Raw genomic sequence first — 24,621 nt, 5'->3', positions numbered from 1 at the left:
TATATATATATATATATATAGTAGGACAAGAAAGGATGATGTGAGGTAATACAAAGAAAGTAAAATCAGCGAGATTCCACTTGCTTCTTTACCTGAGTTGGTCGAAAATGGTTTTGGTCATGCCTCCCTAGGGTTTTCAAGGAAACACATGATATTTAGTTTCTCAGACAAAATTTGGGAAGAATAACAGGAACCAAAACAAAAGCCTACCACACACCATTTGGTGCAACGACCACAAGGGTTTGGCCTAGTGTTATGAGCATGAGCGATGTGTGGTTTGAGTGCATCTTCACGAGTCCGAATCTTAACACAAACAAAAGCCTAGAGTTTAAATTGAGAAGAATATAAAGGGGGAATTATCCATCGTATTTTGACCTGTGCCTTATTGGGATTTCTCGATTATCAAAAATAATGAAACAATTTGGTGCATGCAGTATTCTCCTATTAATGAGGTGCTCCCAGAGTTTCATAATGTGGAACTAATTCTCCCATTGACTAAGCAAGATTTAAATGAACAGCACTGAATCAAAGTTCATATCTAGAATTGACACAAAGTGGACGAAAAACTTCACCAAAGAGGCATAAGAAAGTTTGTCTCAGTTGACTTTGGAAATGCACATATGATCCTAGATTACGAAATGAGTAGCATGACTTTTGATCCACAGCACTACAAGCAAAAAGCTCGTCAAATTGGCATGGCAAGGGTGAATCAAATATGCAAGAAAAAATGATATAGGCCAATTACAATATAACAATTAAAAAAGGGAATGCAAATGGATTACACTCATTATGTTGTTGTTAGATTGAAAAGGGAAAGTACAATTATAGTGGTCACTCATAATACTTTTTGAAACAAGATACAGAATAGTTTAGCTTAAGGAAAGGATAATAATGTTGTATCTCTTGCATTTCTAGCCCTGAGACTGAAAATCTCTATTAAGAGAACTACCGTTTGTAGAAAAAGTAAGATATGAAGAAGGAGAAGAAGGTAGTTTCAGTTTCTACAAAACAGCTGATAGAGAGAGAAAGATGGAGACCTGCTCAGCACGATTAAGTTTTATAAGATTTAGAGTGTTACCTGTTAGCCCTCAGAAAATTGACGAAGAGTTTATTCATGAGGTAAAGAAATAAAGTTTCTTATTTTGGGACAAAAGCCATCATCCAAGGATGATGCTTCTTAAATAGCTAATTCCAATGAACCAAGGAGGAAAACCTCACACGGGTGTATCTAGGTTCCCACAATTATGAAAAGATTTCAATCTAAAGCAAAAAAGCAGCCACTTTTGAGGTATAGAGATGGTCCAGTGGAACAATAAAATTACCTGTCATAAATGATTACTGTATCAGCAGTTGCCAGGTTTATTCCTAAACCCCCTGCCCTTGTTGAAAGCAGGAAACAAAATCTTGAAGAATTTTTAGCATTAAATCGATCAATTCGGATTTGTCTCTCAGCTCCGCCAACTTTTCCATCAATCCTTTCATATTGCCATTTCTGAAAAATTAACATGCAGGTGTGTCAAACTCCAAATAGTGAAGACAGACATTGAACTAGATTTAAAATATAATTTAGTGAACTTGTTTGAGTCCATACCCTATAATTACAGTAGTCTTCCAGCAAATCAAGCATATGCTGAAATTGAGAATATATAAGAACTCTGTGTCCTTGTTCTTTAAGCCTAACCATCATCTTGTCCAGAAGTTGCAATTTTCCAGATGATTCCAGCAGCTCTCTGTCAAATAAAAATAAGCCATAGAGCAGATTTATAAAAGGTCAACAGAAAGAGCACATTGAACTTTCTTAAACGAAGGAACCTTTCATGTTCCCCAGGTCATCAAGAGTCACACTGTTGAGAATTGGTACAACACTTGCAATTTCAATCTATGGATAATTCCACTTAAGGGCAACTGACAACATGTAACTCCATTTTGATCCCCCAGGTCAGAAGAAAAAAGGATTTTCTTCTTCCAAAGGTAGCACTTCAGTCACAGTCTTGATGGTATGATAAGGAAATACAAGAATTTTAAATGTCACTTTAAGGGAGATTGGGAACATCAGAATCCATAGAAAGTAAGCGACTGAAAAATAAAGAGAGAACATTTTGACCTGTGAGAAATATAAAGGAAAAGTATTATTGAACGGGGTATCAACACTATTACACCGAGCCCTATTTATAGACAATACATTACCATCCTTGTCTAGGTAGGATTCTTTATACTATTTCAATTCCAACACTCCCCCTCAAGCTGGGGCATGCAAGTCATAAGTTTCCAACTTGGTAGAGATGTAATTAATATGAGGACCGGCGAGGGAGTTGATGAAGATATCTGCAAGTTGATCACTCTTTTTCACAAATTTTATAACAATATCTGCTAAGAGTATATTTTCTTTGAAAAAGTAACAATCAATCTCAATGTGCTTAGTCCTCTCATTGAATACTAGATTTGATGAGATATGAAAGGCCTCTTGGCTACATATATTTGTGGATGACATAGTACTGATTGATGAAACGGACAATGGAATTAATGTGAAGCTGGACGTGTGGAGACAAACTTAAAGGGTTCAGGTTGAGCAGGACCAAGACAGAGTATGTGGAGTGTAAATTTAGTGACGCGATGCATGAGGAAGGCGTGGAAGTGAGGCTTGACACAAAAAGTACCCCAATAGAGATGGATTCAAGTACCTTGGATCTATACTCCAAGGGGAGTGAGGACATCGAAGAAGATACCACACATTATATTGGTGAAGCATGGATGAAGAGAAGGTTTGCCTCTGGAATCTTGTGTGAGAAAAAGGTATCACTATAACTCAAAGTAAGTTCTATAAAGTAGTGTTAGACTAACATTGTTATATGGGGTGGAGTGTTGGCCAGTTAAAAGATCGCATGTTCAGCAAATGCAAGTTGCAGATATAAGGATGCTGAGTTGGATGAGTGGTCTTACTAGGAGAGATAATATTAGAAATGAGAATATTTGAAATAAAGTGAGAGAAGAGACTGAGATGGTTAAGCATGTGAATAGGAGATATATGGATGCACCAGTGAGGAGCTGCGAGAGGTTGGTTGTAGAGCATACAAGAGGAGGCAACAGTAGACCGAAAAAGTATTGAAGAGAAGTGATTAGATGTTTGGTGTCTACCATTATAGTAGTTGTATCATTGTAGTTCTTGTTTTTGATATCTATCATTATTTAATATTGTTTTAATACTCTATCCTAGTATGTTGTTTATTGTGTTTCGATTATTGCACTACTTCCTTGTTGTTGTTGCTCCCCTCTAGTAGACTTGGCACTATTTCCTTTGACTTTCTATATTTTCTTCTTTGTATATGTGATTGTTGCCTTTGTGTCGAGGGTCTTTAAACAACATCTCTACCTATACGAGCTAGTGATAAGGTCTATGTACATTCTACCCTCCCAAGTGGAATTTCACTGGGTATGTTGTTGTCGTTGTTGTTTCCTATAAAATCAACAAATTCTACTACCGACCCTATCAGATTCTGTTTACACCAAAAAACAAAAGGCTTATACAAATCTACTCTTCTCTAAATTAGTCTTGTGTCCATCAAAACACCTTGAACTCATTTCTTTCTAAAGAGTCCACCATATGCCTGCTAGGATAGTTCTCCATCAGCATTCTTTTCTTCCTTTGTTACCAATACCTTCCCAAAGGCTTAAGAGTTCCATCATTGTGTTGGGCATCACCCAGTTAACTCCTAACAAACATAAGAAAATGTTACATAGGCTCATAGATGCCTTACAATGAAGGAATAGATGATCATTAACTTTTGCTTCCTGCTCACATACAACACATCTTGAGAAAAACTGCTAGCCCCTTTCTATAAAACCTCATGAGTTAGGCAAGCCTTTCTGCATACCAAGTTACCAACCAGGTAAAAGAAGCTTCCTTTGGAGGGCATTTACTCTTTCACAAGTGTTGTAGGCATTGCTCAATATTCTGCTTTTGCATCGGATCAAGCAACCACACTGTTTCATACTCTTCTAAGACACTAGATCATTGGACATGATAACTATATTCTGCTTTTGCATCCTGAACATTGCTGGTGATAACAATATCGTTAACATAAGTAACCAAATAAATACACAAAATTTGGTGCAGAATGTTGATGAAACATAGAGTAATCAACTCCACAAGGAGTCATGCCGAACTCTTGAATTAAGGTGCTGGACTTTCCCAAACCATGCTTTAGGATATTTAAGACCATAGAGTGCCCAGTACAGCATATACAGAGATATTAGACTCCCCCTTGAGCAATAAATCTAGGTGGTTGCTACATATAAATTTCTTCCTCAAGATCACCGTGGAGAAAAGCATTCCAAATTTCCAATTATAAGAAGGCATCCAGAAAAGTGATTGTCGTCGAGATGTGCTTAGAATTTGGTATTAAGTGTATAGGTCATCTCAAAATCAAGAGACAAGTAAATCTCCACAAGAAGATCGTATGAATGGCTAGAAAAGGCTCACTTGTTGGTGCACGATCAGATCTCGCTGGAGGTGACAACCTTTTGGGTAGCGCATGGGAGGTCAGTTTGCGGCAGCACTATTTGGGGTTATGTCACAGGGAGATACTAGACCACTTAGTGGTATTGGTTTTCGCACAAAACTGATGAAAGTGGAACTATGCATATCAGATCTTAGGGGTCAGCAGAAAGATGCACGATAATGGCTTTCTTTGTCTCGGATGCTTCTCAACTTGGCTCTGATACCATTTGAGAAATATTAAAGAAAAATAGTTTATTTAATTGTATATCTACATTACCACACCGAACTCTAGTCTCTATGTATAGACATTATATTAAAATCTTTATCCAAGTAGGATTCTATATACTATTCATATACTTATTCTAAGATGACCCAAAAAGAAATAATAGAGAAATAGAACGAGAAAAAATTCATAGTAATCTACTTTCTCAAGTTTAACTTCCACTCATCTTCTCTTCCCCTACAAAAAAGCAGCCACCTGGCACCACCACCTCCGGGACGACCTCTCACTTTCCTCACCACCCTCATCCCATCCAACTTTTCCCCTTCCAATCGTTAGCCCACCACAGCTCCTCATGATCCCCCACCCTCAAACCCTGCATGTCTTTCACCCCTCCCGGGCTGCTAGCAGCCTCTCTAATTTGGCAATGTTTTTGAGGTTTGTGAACATCAACAAAAATTTGTAGCCTCCTTCTACATTTGCCCTTCTATAGTTCAAGGTAGAACCTTCCCCTCCTCTCATATCAGCCCTACTCCACTCTCAACCCTTACTAACAATGCCAAATTCCACTCACCAAGTGTTGCCAAAGGCATCAATGTTCTATTGAAACTTCAAAACAAAGTGCATTTGAAGGCACTTTAATCAAGAAAGATGTACATGAAGAAAACATATAAAAAGATAACAAAAAAGTAACAACTCCCTGTGTTTTATTTATATTGTACTCTTTTCCTTTTTAGACTATTCCAAAAGAATTGATACTTCTGTTAATTTGGAAACTCATGTACTTTAAACTTCTCATCTTACCCTTAATAGCATGCTCTTTATACCATAAAAGTGGCATGGCATGCTTAAGACACAAGTCTTTGTATGTGCCAAAAATCTTTATTTTTTAAACTACATGTCTAGTCAAACACCTACATATAAAAGGAAATGGAAGAAGCGATACATATACAATAATTATATGGATCAAGGAATTGAAAAGTCGACAAAAAATAAGATACATGAAGCAAAACTATAACAATCAAGTTCAAACACAATTTTGTATCTCAAAACTTTTATATGCAAAGATGTCGTTTTCAGTGGCGGATCTAGGATTTTAAGGTTGTGGGTGCTCTGAAGTGAAACTATAAAAAATATTTGTTAACAATGAGATTCGAACCTTGGTACAACAACATTAAAAGAGTCTTAAGTACCCATCCTAGAACCATTGGGCCAACTATATGATTTATTCATTGGGTGCTCTATGTTAATTTTATACAAATACCTATCGATTTCTACATAGATATATATATTTCGTAACGAAGTTAATGGGTGCTCGAGCACCTGGCGGACACCATGTGGGTCCGCCCCTGGTCGTTTTAGCTTTCTAATACACATTAATCACTGTATTTATCATACCAAATTCTTTAGTTTTCATTCCTTTCACTAAATATACATCCAAAACTTGGCCTTAACAAGGACTGTTGCTTTGCTAGTTATACTTACTGCTTAATGGTTCACTCTGCAACATGGAGCTCACGGGCATAGCAATAATTGATTTGGTGCCTATCCTAACGCTCCACCTATGTGAGACAAACTCAATGTGTGTTTGCACCTTAGCTTCAGGGCTTAAGTGGGATTTTATCAACATCCCACTCACCCATGGAATTTCCCTTTTTGAGAAATAGTAAGAAATTAAAATTCAATTGTTTTGTCAAAATGAACTTTAATTTACCTTTAAATGTAAGAGATTATGTGCAGTTCTACCACCAATTGACTTAAAAGAGCCATTTTGAAGCATTGCATGTGATATTTAATGTGACTAGAATTACAGATGACAAAACAAAACTTTGCATAACCAAAAGAGATACTCAAAAAGAAAAGATCCCTTACGAAAAATCTCGACAACTCAATCTTCAGAAACAAGTATTAACAATCATATAGATGACTATCAAGAAACATGACATACTTGGTAAACTCATCATTGTCCTCTGGCTCAACACCTTCTAACATAAATGGATGACAGCAAAGTTTGCGCAGCTCCATCACCACATTTATAAGCGAAATCTGATACACAAACATCCAGTGAGGTCAGAATTCCTACTGTGGCATAAAGGTATCTCAGACAAGAAATTGGCCCACCTGAGCACCTCCCTTGCGAGTCAGTATCTGGAAGTTACGAGTCAGAATAGCTTTGTAATATTCTTTCTGCTTGCTACTCAGTTCCACACGTAAAATGAGTTCCTTTTTAGGAGGCAGCTCAGTCATGACATCTTTCTTGAGTCCTGAAATATCAAACATGCAACAATATTATTTTAAATAGATGTAAGTTACCTAAATTCATGTTTCTTGAAACAATCAACTGCCTCGTGAATCTCTACAAAAACAAACTGAGTTACACTAAGGACCTGTTTAATCATAAAATTATTCATTTTTTCAGGAATAATTTCCACTTCATGGAAAATCAATGTTTGGCCATGAAAATTCCAAATTCAACTTGAAGTTGGATTCCAAAATTGAAAAACTTATAACCTGTTTTCCAACTCCATCTTTATAAATCCAAATAAAATGCCCTCCTCTCCTTTGTAAAAAAATATAACCAAAACACAACACCATCTTCAAAATTTTTAAATAAAGTAAACAATCTTTGATTTCTATGGCCAACACCAACAAATAATATACATGCTGGGATTACTTTTTTCTTCATAAGTTCCCTCCATTTTGTTGAAAATATATGTGAATTGTAAGAAGCTCAATCATAACTCATATAGTCCCATCAGTTACGTACGTAGGACCAATAAAGATAATCAAGAGAGAGTGCTACCTCAAATCATATGAATATAGGCAGCTGATTTAGGAGGAGACAAAAGCTCTACCAAAGTAGAATTTCTAATGAAATTATAAAGGGGAAATTTGACATATCCTACTTGAATAATTACAAATTGCCAATGCTTATTCTATTACCAACTATTTCCCCTGGGAGGATGTAAACACAATAAGGCATAGTTTACAGTAAAGACAAACCCCAGAAGTTTGTGTTCACAATGAAAAGCTTCATGCTACTACAGTATCTATATTACAATTTGGAAAGAGGCTTTTACAAGGATATAGCTAGTATGACATCAAGAAATCAATAATGGAAATTATGACTAACTATACCAAGGAAAAGTAGAAAAAATGTACATTTCACCAATAGATATCATGAAAATATTCAAAGACAAACACAGGAAGAAGTTTCATAATCGTACTTCTGAGCAGATGAGGTGCCAGCATTTTATGAAGTCTTGAAACCTGTTCCTCCTGACTAATGTCCGCAAACTCTTGCTGGAATTCCTCCAAGCTACCAAACTGAATTTGACAACAGGTCTCACAAAACAGCACATGATAACTCAACAAGTAAATAAGTTCTGTATATTTTGCTAGAAACATGTTGTGGGGCTGACCTTCCCAGCATCAAGGAAGTGCATCAGCATGAAAAGTTCATCCAGATTGTTCTGAAAGGCATAGAAAGAATAATTACTACAGCCAACAGAAATAAAAGAAAGAAAGAAAGAATAAAGCCGTGTCCTTATGCAAGTCAATTTTTGCATGTCAAAAAAGCTCGTTCTGGTCTATTTGAAGGAAACAATTATTCGGAAATACGAAGTGTTACAAGCGAGTTGACTGTTTCAGATAGATGGCAGAATCAAAACATACTGACATCAATAATCTAGAGAAGTTAAACATGTCACTAGTTCTTCTGGCTGCCCTTTCTTTCTCCCACATATCTGGTGATATTAAAATCACCAAAAATTGCCACGGACCATGACATACAACCCTTGTTGCATCCATCTCAAAGTACACATACTATTTATCTCGAGACTCTAGTACAGTATGGTCTGTAAATCCCATTTAATTACCAGCTATAGTTCTGAAAAAGTTTTTCAAGATGCACAGTTAAACTATATTGACCTAGTGCACAATATTTGACTCCATAATTGTATATCGCACATAATCAGGATACCACCACTGCTACTTTCAGCTTCCCTACATATGTGAAATTCGCCATCTGTTTGGCAATAGTTATCTGATTAATGATGAAATCATGAAATCCAGTTTTGTTCCTGCAAGCAATAAACATCACCTCTCCATTCCACTATCAATGTCTTCAGAACACTACTTTTCGCCCTATTATTAAGTCCCCCTCACATTCCAGCTAAATATTTTCAGCTCCATGGTTACCCTGTAAGTCAGTAATCTTCCCTTGCAACTCCCACTGTTACTCATAAAGTTTACCTAACACTAGTTTTTGTACTTCAACTTTCCCAACCCTTCTTGGACTTGTTGGACTCCTCTATTTAACTTTGTTTTTGAGAAAACATTTTGTATATATTAACTACAAAACAGTACTGAAACCTTATATACAAGTGAGCTGTGAGCAAAAGTCAGCAAACAAATCTTCCTTCCTAACATGAACCTAATGTGTCTAGGATAGATAGTGCATCTTAAGGGTAGGTTTGGTTGCACCAAAAACAGAAAACAAAAATACAGTTGACTTTGATCTTTTGACTGTATTGCTGCTGTTTATAGAGCATTCTTTTGTCTTCAAATAGTCCACCAACTGCATGCAGGGACCATCCTCATCTGCCTCTATCATATGCTCCAGCTCCAGCTGCTTCCCAACTAAAGAGAGCTTTAGTAATCTTTCTAGGCATTGCACATGCTATGCCTCTGAGATTAATGAAGATCTTCCATAACTGATCAGTTGCATTGCAGCGTAAAAACAGATGTCCCACTGTCTCCAGTTCCTTTTTACATAAAAAAAAAAAAAAGAACATCTTGAACATAGAATCTATTTGTCTTGATTAGAGTTTCTTGTGTGAGCTCAGCCTCTTTTGCCAGTAACCATGTGAAACATGCAACCTTAAAAGGTCTTTTGGTCTTACAACTCTATGGGCAAGAGTCATAGAAGCTAAGTATGAGGAGGAAGACACATGGATGACTAAGGAAAATACAACTCCTTATGGATTAACTTATGGAGATCCACCCGAGATCTCTGGAATGAACTGTGCTTGTTCAAGGTGAACAATGGGACTAAACCTAGGTTCTAGAAAGATGAATGGCATGAAGAAGGCAATTTAGAAAGGTTATTTCCAGATATCTACTCATTAGTACTACACCAACAGAGTACCATGGCAGAATTATGGACAATAGAGGGATGGAGATTCAACTTCAGAAGGCAATTCGATGATTGGGAAATACCAAGAATGGCAGATTCCATCAACAAGATTGAGCAGTTCAGTGGGTGGGTTGGGAACAGATGAAGATGAACTATTGCGGAAGGGAAATGAAAAAGGCACATACAAAGTGAGCAAACCGTACAGGAAAATGAACCACAACCAGCAGCCAAACAGTTGGCCATGGAAGAACATTAGGAAAACCAAAATACCATATAAAGTGGCATGCTTTGTGTGGCTTTTGGCAAAGGAGGCAGCAGTGCTTACCCAAGAGAGCCTAATGAAAAGAGGGATAATTTAAGCCCCAGGTACTTATTCTGTGGGGAGCAGGCAGAAGCTGTGAATCATTTATTCCTATATTGTAGAATCACAGGACAACTATGGAGATTGTTTTTGAACCTCAGAGGAATAGCATGGAGCATGCCTGGGAAAATTACAGAGGCCTTAACAAGTTGGGAACAAGCTGCGTTCCCAGCAAGCATTTGGTGGACAATATGGAAGGAGAGGAATTCTAGGTGTTTTGAGAGCATAGAGAACAGGATGCAACAGATTAAGCTTAATTTCATCTTGCTACTGTGTTTTTGGTGTAATCAGTTACTTTTAAATGATCCTGTCTCTATCATTGATGTTTTAGACTCATTATAGACATAGGATCATAGAATCATAGATGTAGGTAGTACTTTGTAAATATGGGGCTGCTACAACTCTTGTAAGATTTGGATTCTAACATATATAGAAAAAGTTACCAGTTCAAAAAAAAAAGATCTTTTGGTCTTCAGATATGTTTCCAGAGCAATTACTTACTTGAGGTTGAGGTTGATTTATTTTTTATAAGATGCATTAGCACTGACTCTTCTACTGCTATGTCCTTGACATTTCAGTGTGTCCTCTCCATCCTGGATTCATGTAAAGTTATCCAGCTGTTTGAAAAACTCAAATCATTCTGTTCATCTCCCAATCATTCAGGTTTCTCCTCCCCATCATCTCTTGTCTATTTTTTATTATTTTATTTTTTTTGAAAATGGTAACTTCATTATCTCTTTTCTATTTTGCAGGTAAGGGTTCCATAAACTCAGCAAATTTCTGAAAAAAAACAGGGAGAATTTTGAAGAAGAAGAAGAAGAAGAAGAGAAGAGGTCTAAGAAGCACGGGTCAAGCCTCTGGTAGCACCTTCGATTTCAACAAAGATTAGGACTAATGCCTATTTTGTCAGAACCAAAATATTTGTTCGAAACTGACTTTGTCAGGTTAAGATGACGACCCAAAATCAGGAAGTGCAGTCTCAGCAGCAAACTTTGGGTTATTTTTATTTTTATTGATTGAAGGCCCAGAATCTGGTCATGGGTTTTTATAAAAATTGTCAGGCAGCTTACATCTATTTCCTTTATTAATAGGTTTTGCATTGCCCATATACCTGTAACCTGTCAGCCTCCTTTTGCCTTTGTCATTTGTAATTTTAACAGAGGCCAAAGGGATTGGCCCGATAATGTTTGGTCTGCTTCAGCTGCAATGTCTTTAAATCCTTGCCACGTGTCTCCCTAACTTTATCGTTTTGAAATTCAAATACTAAACCCCCACCCTACCCACAACCGCTGCATGCCCATCACAAGTTTGTTGTACCCAAAGGATCCTAGATTCAGGTCGCACTATCTGGAAGGAGGTTTTCCAACCATTTTAGGACTGAAAGCTGTCGTATTTTCCCACCCAAAGAGAGATCTTAAAGATCAAATCTCCTTACTGTACTCTTATCTGGGGGGCCTTTGACTTAGATTCTAGCCCACCAGAGGTGCTTTGGTGTCTCCTCAGTTCCGAGCCAACCGTTACACATCCTTCCAAAGTTGTCTTAAGACGAATAAAACTTCATTTCACAAGCTAAGTTAGTAACATTTTTACCCCTAAATAAGCCCCAGCAGGCAGTGATATGGAAAATTAACATAGAATTTCGTCTAAAACTGTAGCATTCAAAGTGGTTATGTGCACTCACATGTTTATGCAAAGCAGTTTCTACTACTAATACTTGTATATTTCTTTATGAAAAGTCAAATACGCATACTCATATACTTGTCCAACCAATGGAACCATAATGAGATTCCGAGAAACGTAGGTGTTTAATTTTGTACCAACTATTTTAGTATGACAGATGCAACATCAGGATAAATACACGGGTATACTGTATACACCTTATGATTCTATGTAACAGGATATCCAAACATGAAATGGGACTAGAAAGCAACCTATTGTAACAAACCTGGAGAGGAGTTCCAGTCAAAAGAACACGGTGCCTGCTAGAGTACTGCTTCAAAGATGAAAACAACTTGGAATCCTTGTTCTTAAGACGATGACCTTCATCAACAATCTAAATGCAGATGCCAAGCATCTTTTAGAGGCAAAAGGAATAACAAAAGCTAATGGCACAATTAAGGATTTTTTGAAGGAAATTACCATGCACTCCCACGTGATTGGCTTCAGAGAGGCACTATCCATGAGGATCATTTCGTATGATGTGAGGAGGACATCAAATTTTATTCTATCTTGCTTGCTTTCACCAACAATTTGACCAGATTTCTTTTTCTTGGTCTTCTTAAGATTTTTGGGGAAAAAAAGTTCATATTCTCTAATAACAGCACGAGCTTGTGCGCCTCCCACATACATAACCTATGGATGTTAATTCTCCTCAGAGAAGAACAATCTGATATTCATCTTAGTAATTATTATTCTGCTATTCATAGTAGGAATTACATCACCTCAAACTTACCACATTCATTTGAGGAGCCCAAGTGGCAAACTCACGCTCCCAATTTCTCAATGTCGAAAGAGGTGCAATTACTAAATGTGGAGAGACCTTCTCTTCAAAAAGAGAGGCTAGAAGTGCAATACTCTGTATTGTTTTGCCTGCAAGATTGAAAATGCATCAGCAAAAAAGAACTAGCAGTATTGCAGAATATACTATATGTAATAAGGACAACAGAGAAAAATAATACAGGAAAGGACCATGTTGCAGTTGTATATGATAAAGCAAATTAGAAAAAAGACAAGATTAAAAAAATTGAAGCAGTGGAAGAACAAAATTAGTCTTACCTAGCCCCATTTCATCAGCCAGAATGACATGTGTCTGTTTGGACCAAGCAAAACGCAGGAAATTCAGCCCTTCAAGCTGGTATGGATGCAGTGATCCTTTATTTCAACCACAGAGAAGATTAAGGAACTTCACTAGATGAATATAACATACATAGACTAATTAAAAATGGTACCATATATACCTCCAGAAAGAAATTCAGGACTGCTTTCGTACTGTTGAAACTCTTTGGCTTTCTTGTTAGATTCAGTTGTCTCTATAGGCCTTCCCTTTTGCTTACTTGAAAATTTTTTACGTCTAGACTGAACTACATGAAATCTTTCAATTTCGTGCAGAAAAGAAGAAATGTCTGATTCAAATTCCCAGTAGCACTCATCATACGGAAGCTCCTTCCACTTAACAAGATACTCTTTCTCTTCACCGTCTCCCCTAAGAACATCAGAGCATATTATTATTAGATGCAATTTACCCTGAGACTTGTACTTCATTTGTAGGCCCAAAATAGTAAATCTTAAATAAAATGAACAATTTAAGGAATAGAAAACTCAACTAGTAGGTATTTAACAATCAATTACTATACTAACATGCCACTTAATACCCTCCCCCCCCCCTCCCCATGTGGCCGTTGACATGTATATGCTTGCTTTATTAACACAATCATATTTCTTAATAAGGGTCTCTAGTTTTAAAATTATTTAGAATAAGGGAACTTGTTAATATGGCAAGAGCATATTCTAGTTAACATGGAAAATAACACCAACTTAAATGAATTTCGGGCCAAAAAGTTTTTACCTTATTTTTGTTCCAAAAGACACTAGAATCGACATCATGTTTGTAATTAGGAATATCAAGGATCACTTTTTTTGAGAAAATAACCTTGTATTCACACCAAAAGATTCATCATCCAAAAAATGATGAATTGAAAACTTACATCCCACATAAGGTATTCTTTACAAGTTTCCTATAAAATCAACTAATTCTACTACCTCCCTTGTATGATTTTGTTTAAACCAAAAAAAGAAAAGGCTTATACAATTCATTCTAATTTTCTGTAAGGCTTTTTTGTCCATCAAAGCACCTTGAGTTCCTTTCTTTCCAAAGAGTCCACCATAAGCATGCTGGGATAGTTCTCCACCAGAATTCTTTTCTTCCTCTGTTGTCAATACCTTTCCAACTGCTTAGGAGTTCCACTGTCATGTTAGGCATCACCCACTTAAATCCTAACAAACAAAATAAACATGTTCCATAGGCTCAAAGCTGCCTTACAGTGATGACAACACCTAACAAACAAAATAAACATGTTCCATAGGCTCAAAGCTGCCTTACAGTGATGATCATAGATTTCTTCTTCCTTCTCACACATGACACGTCTTGAGCAAATCTGCCAGCCCCTTTACTGTAAAGCCTCATGAGTTAGGCATGCCTTTCTACATACCAACCATGTAAAACAAGCCACCTTTGGAGGGCATTTGGTCTTCCAAACTAGCTTCCAAGGCCATCTGTCTAGCTCTGTTAGTAGTGTGTTAAGATTCCAATAACATGATTTCACTGTGAACACCCCCTTGTTGTGTAGTTTCCATCTAGATTGTCATGTCTCACAAATATAGTTGGATGTGAGTTTAGAACTTCCAATAAATTGGCAACTTCTTCAATCACCACAACCACCACCGCCATCTCCACTACCACCATTATGGTCAATCTCTACTATCAACCACCTCCATCATCACCACTAGTATCACCGCCAACTACCACAAACACATCACCAACCACCACACATTCTTCACCCATTACCATCAGCACCGCAAACTACTAACATCAAGTAACTCCATTACAACAACCAAACACCACTGCCAAGCGCCACCATTATGATAGTCAACATAACACCAACCACCTCCACCATCGCAACTATCCCGACCAACCTTACTAGCCACTAACAACTACTAACATTACCACCAGCACTACAAAATATCTTCACCATCACTAGCAAGTACAAGTATTTCATTTTTCATCAAGTAATGATTTTATTTTATTGATTCTTTTTTAATTTTTAATATTTAATTCATTTTTATTTGAAACTGTATTTTATTATGTATATATATATAGATTATTTACATTCAGATGTTGAAAACATACCGTTTTAATCATTCAGTGTTCAAATCTACAACATTTTAATCATTCATTCTCAGATTCAGACGTTTGAGACCTCTAGTAACTTGTTTGCCTGTGTCGCACAATCTTCTTCATTTGGACCATGGATTCTTGATTTGGGTGCTTTTACTCATATTTCTAGTAACAAATCAAAGTACATCCATGTTGTGAAAGGGAACTGTCTATCCACACAGTTTTTTGGTGTAATATGAAATTGTTAAGTAGATTTCATAGGCTCTCTGTAAACTAGATTGTACTTATTCACCTTGTAACACTTTTTGAGGTAGCCAGCATTCCTTAATGTTGAGGAATACGATAGTTACCATTATCTAAAAATAATATTTCCTTCAAGTTTTGTATGGGTTACTCTTGGATTTATTCTTCAACCTTCAAGAATCAACTTAAAAGTAGTAAGAATATTCTTACTAAATCTTAGATCATGTTTAGATATTCAAGAAAGGTTGTAAGTTGCAACTTCTTGTTGTTGTTGTTACTCTAAAAGAGGTCAGATCCTTTATCTATTTCCTAAATTACTTCTCCCCAAAAGCATTCTTTCTGACTAATAAGTGTTGTTAGGAAAAAAAATTTGAAGATAGAATTATCCTGAAGTTCTCGAAGTCATTCTTGACCTTCTTGATCCAACTTGAATTCAGGAACACTTTCTTGAAATCGTTCCATCTTTAATTCAGTTTGGTTTCATTTCTTTATATTTATTTTTAGCTTCATCGCATTTCCTAATTTTCCTTAAGTTCTTGACTTTTCCTTATAAAGTTATTGGTCGGGTCGAAAACACAATGTCACTCAATCATTTTCAGACTGACTGCAATCTTAATCTGTTGGTGAGGATCCCACCAGAAAACCCTCTACTTCTATAGGATTCTTATCACCTGACATAGCAAAAAACTAAAAAAAATTGCAACTCCAAATGTGAGTTCCTGCTAAAAGCTCTTTTCACAATTGCCATCAAATCTAACTGACAGAGTTCTTTTAAATATTTGATGGAGAGCAATGTTGGGAACTCTTTCTAAATATGTATGGTATCAAATGGGTAATGCCTCCCAATATTAGGAGCTTGTTCAAGACATGGCATTATTTCTTAAATGGCAAAAAGTAAACAAGCAGTATGGAGAACAATTCCTCTATGCATTTTATGGACAATTTGGCCAAAAACGAATAAGATCTACTTTAAAGCGAAAGGGCAACATATATCCCGGGAATGTTGTCTTTTGAATTTGTATTTTTGGTGTAAAAGCAGTGTCATTGAAAATATGGAGCAATACATGAACTTCTTAGAAGAGATTGGAGATTTGTAGTTTTGTCATGGAAGTGTTGGTGGTTGGACTTTTGTATCCTACACCACTACCATTTACAGCTCATGGACGTTTCAACTGTTTACATGGAGCTTACTTCTCAACAATGATTTCCACTTGATGATTAAATCAGCTCAACCTTAAGCTAAGGATAACAACTCTTAACTAATATTATCAATTTTGCATGCAAGCATTGAACAAAAAATTTTGAGGACAGCTCAACTCCCCATATTTTTTAAATAAAGCATCTCAACTGAATATCTACAAATTAGTTCTTTAATAGCACCTGCAAGCAAGAATTCGATCAACTGTAGTCCACTCAGGTCGGATTGCGACGTATTCATCTTCAGAGTTAGTCATTGATGACATTTGGCGATGGAAGTTATTCACTTTAGTCTTCAAACGGGGATATGCTTTGTAAACTTTTACGAACTCTTTCTCTGGCACCCTGCAATAGTTAAAGCGCAGTACGACTTCAAATACAAGATGTCAAAAGGTCTAAAAGAGATAACATAACATATTGAACTGATCATTTACACAAACAAGCATTATGGTGAGCATCGAAGACAGTTATAAGCACTACAAGATGATCTTTGTTGCTATATTGTCATAGGTGTAAAGAGAATCTAGAGCAAATAAAGTAGTAGTTAAAAATAAATACCATGTGCAGTGAAGATACGACAATCCTTTCCACTTAACAAGGTACTGTTTAACAAATACTTGCTTCGACCCTAGCTTGGAAGCATCCTGATCCTCAGCAACAGTAGGGCGCATTTCACAGTCCAATATTTTGTCAATATCATTCAGGGGACTCACCTACAGAAAAATGGCAATATCTAGCGTAAATCTAGGTGGGAAGGGAAGGGAACTGACGACAATATCAGAAATCCATGTTTAAATATATAAATTTGATAGGAGGATGGGCACATACACATTCAGGGCAACTCCAACTGCTTGGAAGAGGAGCCTTTAGTGGAGGAACTAAACACTTGGGGTGGTAAGCATAGTTACACGTTTTACAATACAAAAGATTACTATCTCCTCCACAAGCTTGACAGGAGTCGTCTTTCTATCAAAAGAAGCAATTTGCATTATTATTTCTGATGCAAGTAAAACAAATAAAGGTCATTACAATTAAACACTACAAAAGAGAACATGTTTCCGGAAAGCTGTTATGTACTGGCACGTGTTTATGATTAATGGATCTTGCATTGTTTATTCCTAAAATATGAGCAAAACTCCCTAAAGAAACTAACATATGATGTAATCAATCAAGGACAAAGGGAAAGGATGTAAATATAACCAGAGGCGGTATATTCTGTAGTACTCCTCCTCATCGGCCTATTTGGGTACATTACCATTCCATGAGTAAAGAAAAACTTTCTTCTTTCTTTTTTAACTTGATCGTTAGTAGCCATAACGAAAATGGAAGAATAGAAGCGTTAGAGGTGCAGAAGAAAACCCTACGGCTATGAGGACTCTTATCGAAAACTTGGTACTCATCTATGTAAAGTGATGATAGCTTGTAAGTGGTTTGTGGATTCATCACTAAATATCCTCTTATAATATATTCGTTCTTTATCCTTTTTCCTGGGTTAAATACGTCCTCTGTTTATAGAAAGAAAGTTGTCCAGATTACAGTTAAATAGTTACTACTTTATCTAATCTATATATAATAGCAGGTGCATGACACGATATAATATTAATTATATGTAAGTGAAACAAAAAAGGTCTTAGCGAAAAAGATTAGATGTTTTATGTGACAAGCATAACCTGTTGGTAAAAAGATCCAAAATAAGAATAGACAAATAATTTGTGTATGCATGAACCTAATATGGAATGTCTCACAGATGCACTGAATGACAAAAATGCATTTTTATTAGTTAATTGTATCATTAATTGGTGTATTGCTTGTACAATATCTTATATCATAGAAAGAAAGTACTCTACTTTTTACTAATTATCAATTTCTCATAAAAATACGTTGTTATGCGTGGAAAAAATTTATACGTGGTGAGATCTAAGGTAAAATGTTGATAAATCAAAATATCGATGGAAAATTGGAAAATCATTTTACTCTTCAAACGAAAAAAAGAAAGAGTCTAGTGCACAAAGCATTGAACGCGGGATAGTCTCAAGTAATGAGTAACATCAATTATCTTTGTGAAGAAATGTTTCTTCTATTGATAAATTGGTACAAAAAGAAATTTAACAAAAAGTGAGGACATAGTAAGAGATTACACACTAAAAGATATACTCACATCTCACTGTATCCAAAATGTATGGTCCTACATCCATTATTGTTTCTCAGTATCTAGAGATGCTTGGAACTTCTGAAACTGAAACATTTAATGATTTTTCTAACCATCTGAATTTGTATATATAGTATTACAAAATCGTGCTGTTACCCAGTTACAAAACTTGTTATGTTTCTCTTCAATAACATCCATATAACACCCATCATAAAAAACAAATTGGAGGTTAAAATGGACACTACTTTTTTTAAAAGATCAAGATAAATAAATTAAGTTACTGGTTATTTCCTTTACTTCACGCTACTTTCAGTCTCCAACACTATCCACTGTAGCTACTTTTTCCCAATTTCTCTATATTTTTCATAAGAGTTTAACCAAATCTAACGTATGGACACACAGAAGATGTACCTTGGCATGTAGTAATTCTTTATAAATCAAATATATCTTCAACATGGAAAAGCATTTAATAATAAATCAAATATATGCATTGATACACATTAAGCTGGTGTTATCTTTACAAAATTGGCATGATACAAATATGCATTAAGCCTCACAAAAATTAGCCAACTATCTCGTGTGCCCTAGTATCTAGTTTTCAGAAATTCATTTAGTTTATGACTACCTTGCTACAGAATATAATGCTTGCAAAATTGAATAGGAGCAAAATAATTCACTAAATTACTATATGCACTTAAAACTTTTAGTCTTAAGAATTTTCCACATGTCAAGTACTAAGATTAGATGATTCTGTGACAGCTGCATCTTCTGAATCAAATCATTCTCTATACTTCTTTAGTATCGCACTTTACTTTCCAAAGCCAAAACATTTGAGTACAGGTCACATGTACAAATTTGTACATCTTAGACTTCCACTAGCACGGACTAGAAGGCCATTTGTTTTATGATAAGTAAACTAGAAGCCCATTTGTGTCTGGATCTAAACAAAAAAGTTACTGCCAGTCTTATCATGCAGAGCATGATATATGGTTGACTAAAAACTAAAAAATTCTGTAGCTTCCTTTAGTTTCCAGCTCTAGCTTCAGGAATCTATGACTGTAGGTTTCTTTAGAAGACATTTCATGGTTCACAAATAAAAGCTAAGAGAATAAAAACTTTATATCTTCAGGAGAGATGATTTATACCACAAACTTCTGCAGCCAGAGCTTTGGACTGTGATTTCTCTAAAATAAAATAGCTCTAGGCTATGAGGTGAAACAAACTTTTCTTGGAGGCAATTTAATCAAATTCCAAAATGACCATCTTAAGTCTGAAACTTTTTTTTTTTGATAAGGTAAACACGATTTCTAAGTCTCACATTCGTCAACTTTACAAGAATTGCTTAGAAGAGTTTCTGTTGTAATATCTGACCTCAAAAACTGGATTTGGCAGAAATTACAAATAAATCCCAAGATATGCAACATGATTATTTTGAGAAGCTAAGATTACGAAATTGAACGTACGAGAAGAAAAAATGCTCAATCTAAATATAATAAATTTCCTTTCATGAATCCACACTTTGGTCACACTGTCGAAAAAAGAAGAACATTAAGTATCAGTTTCTTTTTTGGAATGCATGTTATTGTATTGTATATTGTTTAAAATTCACAAGTTAGTATTCCACTTTTTGTGATAAAGAATTTAGTCTTTCACTTTTTAGTTACACGTTACAAGATATCTCCGCCAAAAAAAACTCAACACACATCCCATATTAGAGTTTAACATCCTTGAACTATACTCTAAAAACTTAAAGCACGTCCTTGTAATATCATAGTTAACAAAAAGCATCCTTCAAATATCTAAACATCAACAAATCCCATCCATTAGTTAAAGACAGTTAAAAATCTAAACGATTGGGTGAAAATCACTAAAAACTCCTCAGATTTGAACATTTCATTGGCACCCACATTCTCTAATTTCTCAGAAAAATGAATGTAACTTTCATTTGTTAAAGTACACTTCCTTTTCCATACCCATCTTCCCCGGTTATTTTTAAATCTGTGATGCCATCATGCAAACATGCAGAAACTGAGATACTGAAACCCAGTACCCCTCAAGAACATGAAGAATGATTGCTTTCATACGTGGTACATGTGTTGTTCACACTGTCTTTGCTCTCAATTAGAAGAAGGTAAACTAAAGGCTATGGCAAGATAGTTGGTTTTTTTCTATAATGGTCCAAAACTAATGAAGGTAAAAGTGTTCGTATTCTCCACTAAAACATGAAATATTTCCCCCTCTCAACTTGGTTCTTTAGTTCTAGCAATCAAAATTTAGCTAAGAGCTAACAACTTATTGTTATTATGCTATATGTATATGTATATGCTCTGGCAAAAAAAATCATAGAAGTGGCAGAAATGTCATCTAGTAATGCTGCTAACATATTTCTCGTCTCATTCACATTATAATACCTATTTACAAACTCTCCTATTTTCTATCTATCATTTTGTTTCTGCTCTGACTGTGAGCACTCAATGGCATCCGCAAAAAGACGAAGTGCTAATATTTAGAGATGATCGATGTTGATTCTTCTAGTTAACCAGCTTAAGGAGGAAGAAGATTGACTATAATTAAAAAAGAACCTGACTGATTAAAAAAAAAGAACCTAGTTGCAAATGGGGGAACTATAGTGGTGTTACATGAGTTTCGAAATGCTCTATTAGATGTCTAGCAGTTCTTGACAGAAGGGTGAAAACTTGCTAGATTTTCAATAGTTGAAGGATGTTCCTTGTTCACTATGATATTACAAGGATGTATTTTAAGTTTGGTGTATAGTTGAGGGATGTTTTTAGCCAAAAACTCTTTCATACTACCAGGCAGATTCAAGATTAACCGTGAACCTTGAAAGAGCGCCTGCTCTTTTATTTTTGACTGTAGATATTCAGATGGTCCAAACAATTAATAGATTGGCCGACCGTGGTTCCTCAAAATCAGTTCCCCTCTTCATGAAAGTCCTCAGGTATATCATTATCATAAGAGGGAGTAATCCTAACTCTTCATCTTGGAGGATGCTATTGCTGGATAGGATGCATTCCCTATTGCTACTGCAAGTATTTTATGTATTCTCCTAATGCATATCCTTCTGAAAGAAATCAGGAGGCACCACAAAGACATGTATTTTAACAGAAGATCAAGGTGCAATAGTTACAATTAGAAGGAATTTACCAGATCAGAAAGGAAGCAACCAGAGATCAATCTACGATCCCAGTCTTTCACAAACACCACGAAACAAAGGACGAGCATATTAAATTGAAATTGCTAAATTTCAAAACTGAGCTTAACTCTGGTGTTGCCATTCCAACAATTTGAAAAGGAAAAAAAAAAAAGAGAGTAAAAATGTATTTATCTTCCAACAGGCATACGCACCAAGCTTGATTAAGTTATCTATACCTAACTTAGCAGACAAAAAAAGAGGTACGGCTTTCCCCATGATGACCAAGCTAAAGCCCAAGTCGTGTATAGTCTAAGTCATATCTTGAAGCTGAAAATGGATTCTTAAAACGATACACACACGTAAACATATCAATACTAAAGTTGGGAGAAAGAGCCCTACTATGGAATAAAAAAGTCAAGCAAAGAGATGGTAACAGAATTAGCAATAATCAACCAAATATACAAGAGCAATTTATAAATGAAATTTAGAGTTGTAGATTCAATGGGATGAAAGAGCATCCACACAAAAAAAAAAAAAGGAACCCTACTATAGAAAATGCCAAGTACATAAATAGTAAAAGACAATTCCTAATGTACAAACAACATACCACATCAGTTCGAACAATTTTCTCAATTTCCTGTTTCTTAGTCCCAGATTTTCCAGGCATCATATCAGCTTCATCATCAGACTCATCTAACTTGTACATAGGTTTTCGATCTGACCGCACACGAAGTCTCTCCACCAAACTAGCCATTTTCTGCAATCAAACAAAGTTCAAAAACCTATACACATTGAAATTTCTATGGTGCAACAAAAACATTTCCATGACACCCAAAACAAACGAACAAAGCAAATATCATGAATGAAAATTGAAAACACAGAAAGATCAACCACTTGAACAGCACTCAATCAAAAACAAACATATTTGTATCTCTTCAGTATCAGTATCAATGTAAACAACAGAAGAGCACCAAAAACCCTATAAACGCGTTCAGATGCTAAAATCAAATAAAAAACGAACAACACCGATTTGAGCGAATGAAAGTACCTGTTATTTGTTTGTGTAAATGCCACAAACAGAAAATGACTGCACCGATTTGCGAACCAAGTAACAAGTATATATATATATATATATATATATAAAAGAAGAGAGGCAACGCTCAGAATCAGTGTCCCAACTTCCCCAATTTTGTATTTATATAAAAATATTCTCTTCCCTCTTCCCTCAAAATGTCGGCAGATACTGCCGCTTTGGCTCCCAAGTTAGTAAACGGAGTTTTTTTTTCTTTTTTTTTTGCCAAAAACATCCCTAAATTATACTCACTATTTAAATTATGTCCTTAAACATTATATTTTGACAAAATGATACCCTTAAAGTATTGTTAAGTGATCAAGTTGCATCCATTTGTTACTATGCAAATTTGATCAAGTTTAATACAGATCAAAATGTCATATTTATATTATCTACTAGTTATCTATCTTGTATGTTTCCTAGGGAAAGTAAATTTTGGGATCAAATTAGTTTTTTCTTATAAATAATACGGTTCTTTTAAGTGTATTTTATGTAAATTATGTAAAATCTCCATATTTAATCTCTACTTATCATATTTTTTATCATATTTTTCAAATTTACTTAAAATGGCAATTCGGCCATAATCTCTACTTGCCATATTTTTAAAATTTACTTATGTTTCTTCATTGTCCTCCCTTTTTTTTTTCTTCTTCTTTCTTTTTTGTCCAACTTTTCCTGTGTCTTCTTCAGCGTTCTTCTTTTGCGTCTTATTCTACATCGTTGCTTTCCCTTTTCTTTAAAATTTGATGTTCCACAAATGTGAATCATTTCGAGTAGATATTATATCAGAAGATTCAAAACATTAACATGATCTCATATCTAAAATTTGAGATTGTATGGAAGTGATTTTGAGTTGGTTGAAATTGAATAGTCTATATATACTCATTTGTATTTATTATATTTTTTTCATGAATTTTGAAGAAAAATTATAAATACAATATGATTCGTATCATAATGAGTACGTAGTAAGATGAGAGAGGTAAACGAGATTGAGAGGAGCAAGAAAGAGGCGAGCGAGATCAGAAGAGTGAATAGAGAGGTGAGAAAGATTGAGAGCGGAGGAGAGAGGATGAATATATGTTGTATTCATTGTATTTCAAAGACAATTGATATAGAATACAAATACAGCTGAATAAAAATTTAATTGTTTTGATACAATTAATATAAAATACAAATCTCTAACCTATATTTGATTGGATACCATTGTACATAATATATTCACAAAGAGGATGAATGCATATTATACTTATATGAATACAAATACAGCTAATACAAAATAGAAATATAATTTTTATATACAAGTGGTATAAAATATGAAATCTCACATATATTTGATTGAATATGATTGATACATAATACATTTGAATGGATTTATTCTTATTGACAAGGGTGAGAGGGAGGCAAAGAGAGAGTTTTCTATAAAACAACACATATTGGTTTATTGTGATTTTTAAATTATAGCTATGTTTCATATATATGTTGGCATTTTTGCCTTGTTGTATAATTTTTCCTATTTTTTATGCGAGTAAAATTACAATTATGACCTTTGGGATGGCAGTTGGTTTGGACAGTGATTATTCACACGAATGACTCAGAATCAATCCCCCTCAATGCCTTATGAGTCGAGCATATCTTATAGGGCTTGCCTAGTGCGGTTTACATCCTCTGTGTGGTGTACACATTGGGGATTTTATCT

General features: G+C 35.3%; 1 protein-coding gene across 2 annotated transcripts in view; it reads right to left on the bottom strand.

The window, feature by feature from the left end:
* The window catches only part of LOC107028501 (CHD3-type chromatin-remodeling factor PICKLE-like), a 56,780-nt gene extending 33,706 nt beyond the window's left edge, over nt 1–23,074 (bottom strand). The window contains exons 1-16 of one of the 2 annotated variants that reach the window (XM_015229584.2): nt 22,902–23,074; nt 22,461–22,610; nt 17,379–17,516; nt 17,109–17,263; nt 16,734–16,895; nt 13,174–13,418; nt 12,992–13,087; nt 12,669–12,805; nt 12,356–12,568; nt 12,162–12,269; nt 8,141–8,191; nt 7,946–8,045; nt 6,840–6,982; nt 6,667–6,764; nt 1,592–1,730; nt 1,323–1,492 (exon numbers count right to left, since the gene is read on the bottom strand). In XM_015229584.2, coding sequence (XP_015085070.1) covers nt 1,323–1,492; nt 1,592–1,730; nt 6,667–6,764; nt 6,840–6,982; nt 7,946–8,045; nt 8,141–8,191; nt 12,162–12,269; nt 12,356–12,568; nt 12,669–12,805; nt 12,992–13,087; nt 13,174–13,418; nt 16,734–16,895; nt 17,109–17,263; nt 17,379–17,516; nt 22,461–22,607 — 2,102 coding nt within the window. In that variant the 5' untranslated portion in view covers nt 22,608–22,610; nt 22,902–23,074. The remainder of the gene's footprint in view (nt 1–1,322; nt 1,493–1,591; nt 1,731–6,666; nt 6,765–6,839; nt 6,983–7,945; nt 8,046–8,140; nt 8,192–12,161; nt 12,270–12,355; nt 12,569–12,668; nt 12,806–12,991; nt 13,088–13,173; nt 13,419–16,733; nt 16,896–17,108; nt 17,264–17,378; nt 17,517–22,460; nt 22,611–22,901) is intronic. The other variant, XM_027919360.1, reaches the window with a different exon arrangement.
* Nucleotides 23,075–24,621: the final 1,547 nt, after the last annotated feature.

The sequence above is a fragment of the Solanum pennellii genome, chromosome 8, assembly GCF_001406875.1.
Source record: "Solanum pennellii chromosome 8, SPENNV200".
In the NCBI taxonomy this organism is placed as follows: Eukaryota; Viridiplantae; Streptophyta; class Magnoliopsida; order Solanales; family Solanaceae; genus Solanum; species Solanum pennellii.
Note: the sequence above shows the minus strand (reverse complement) of the source record. Positions and strands in the feature narration are given on the sequence as shown.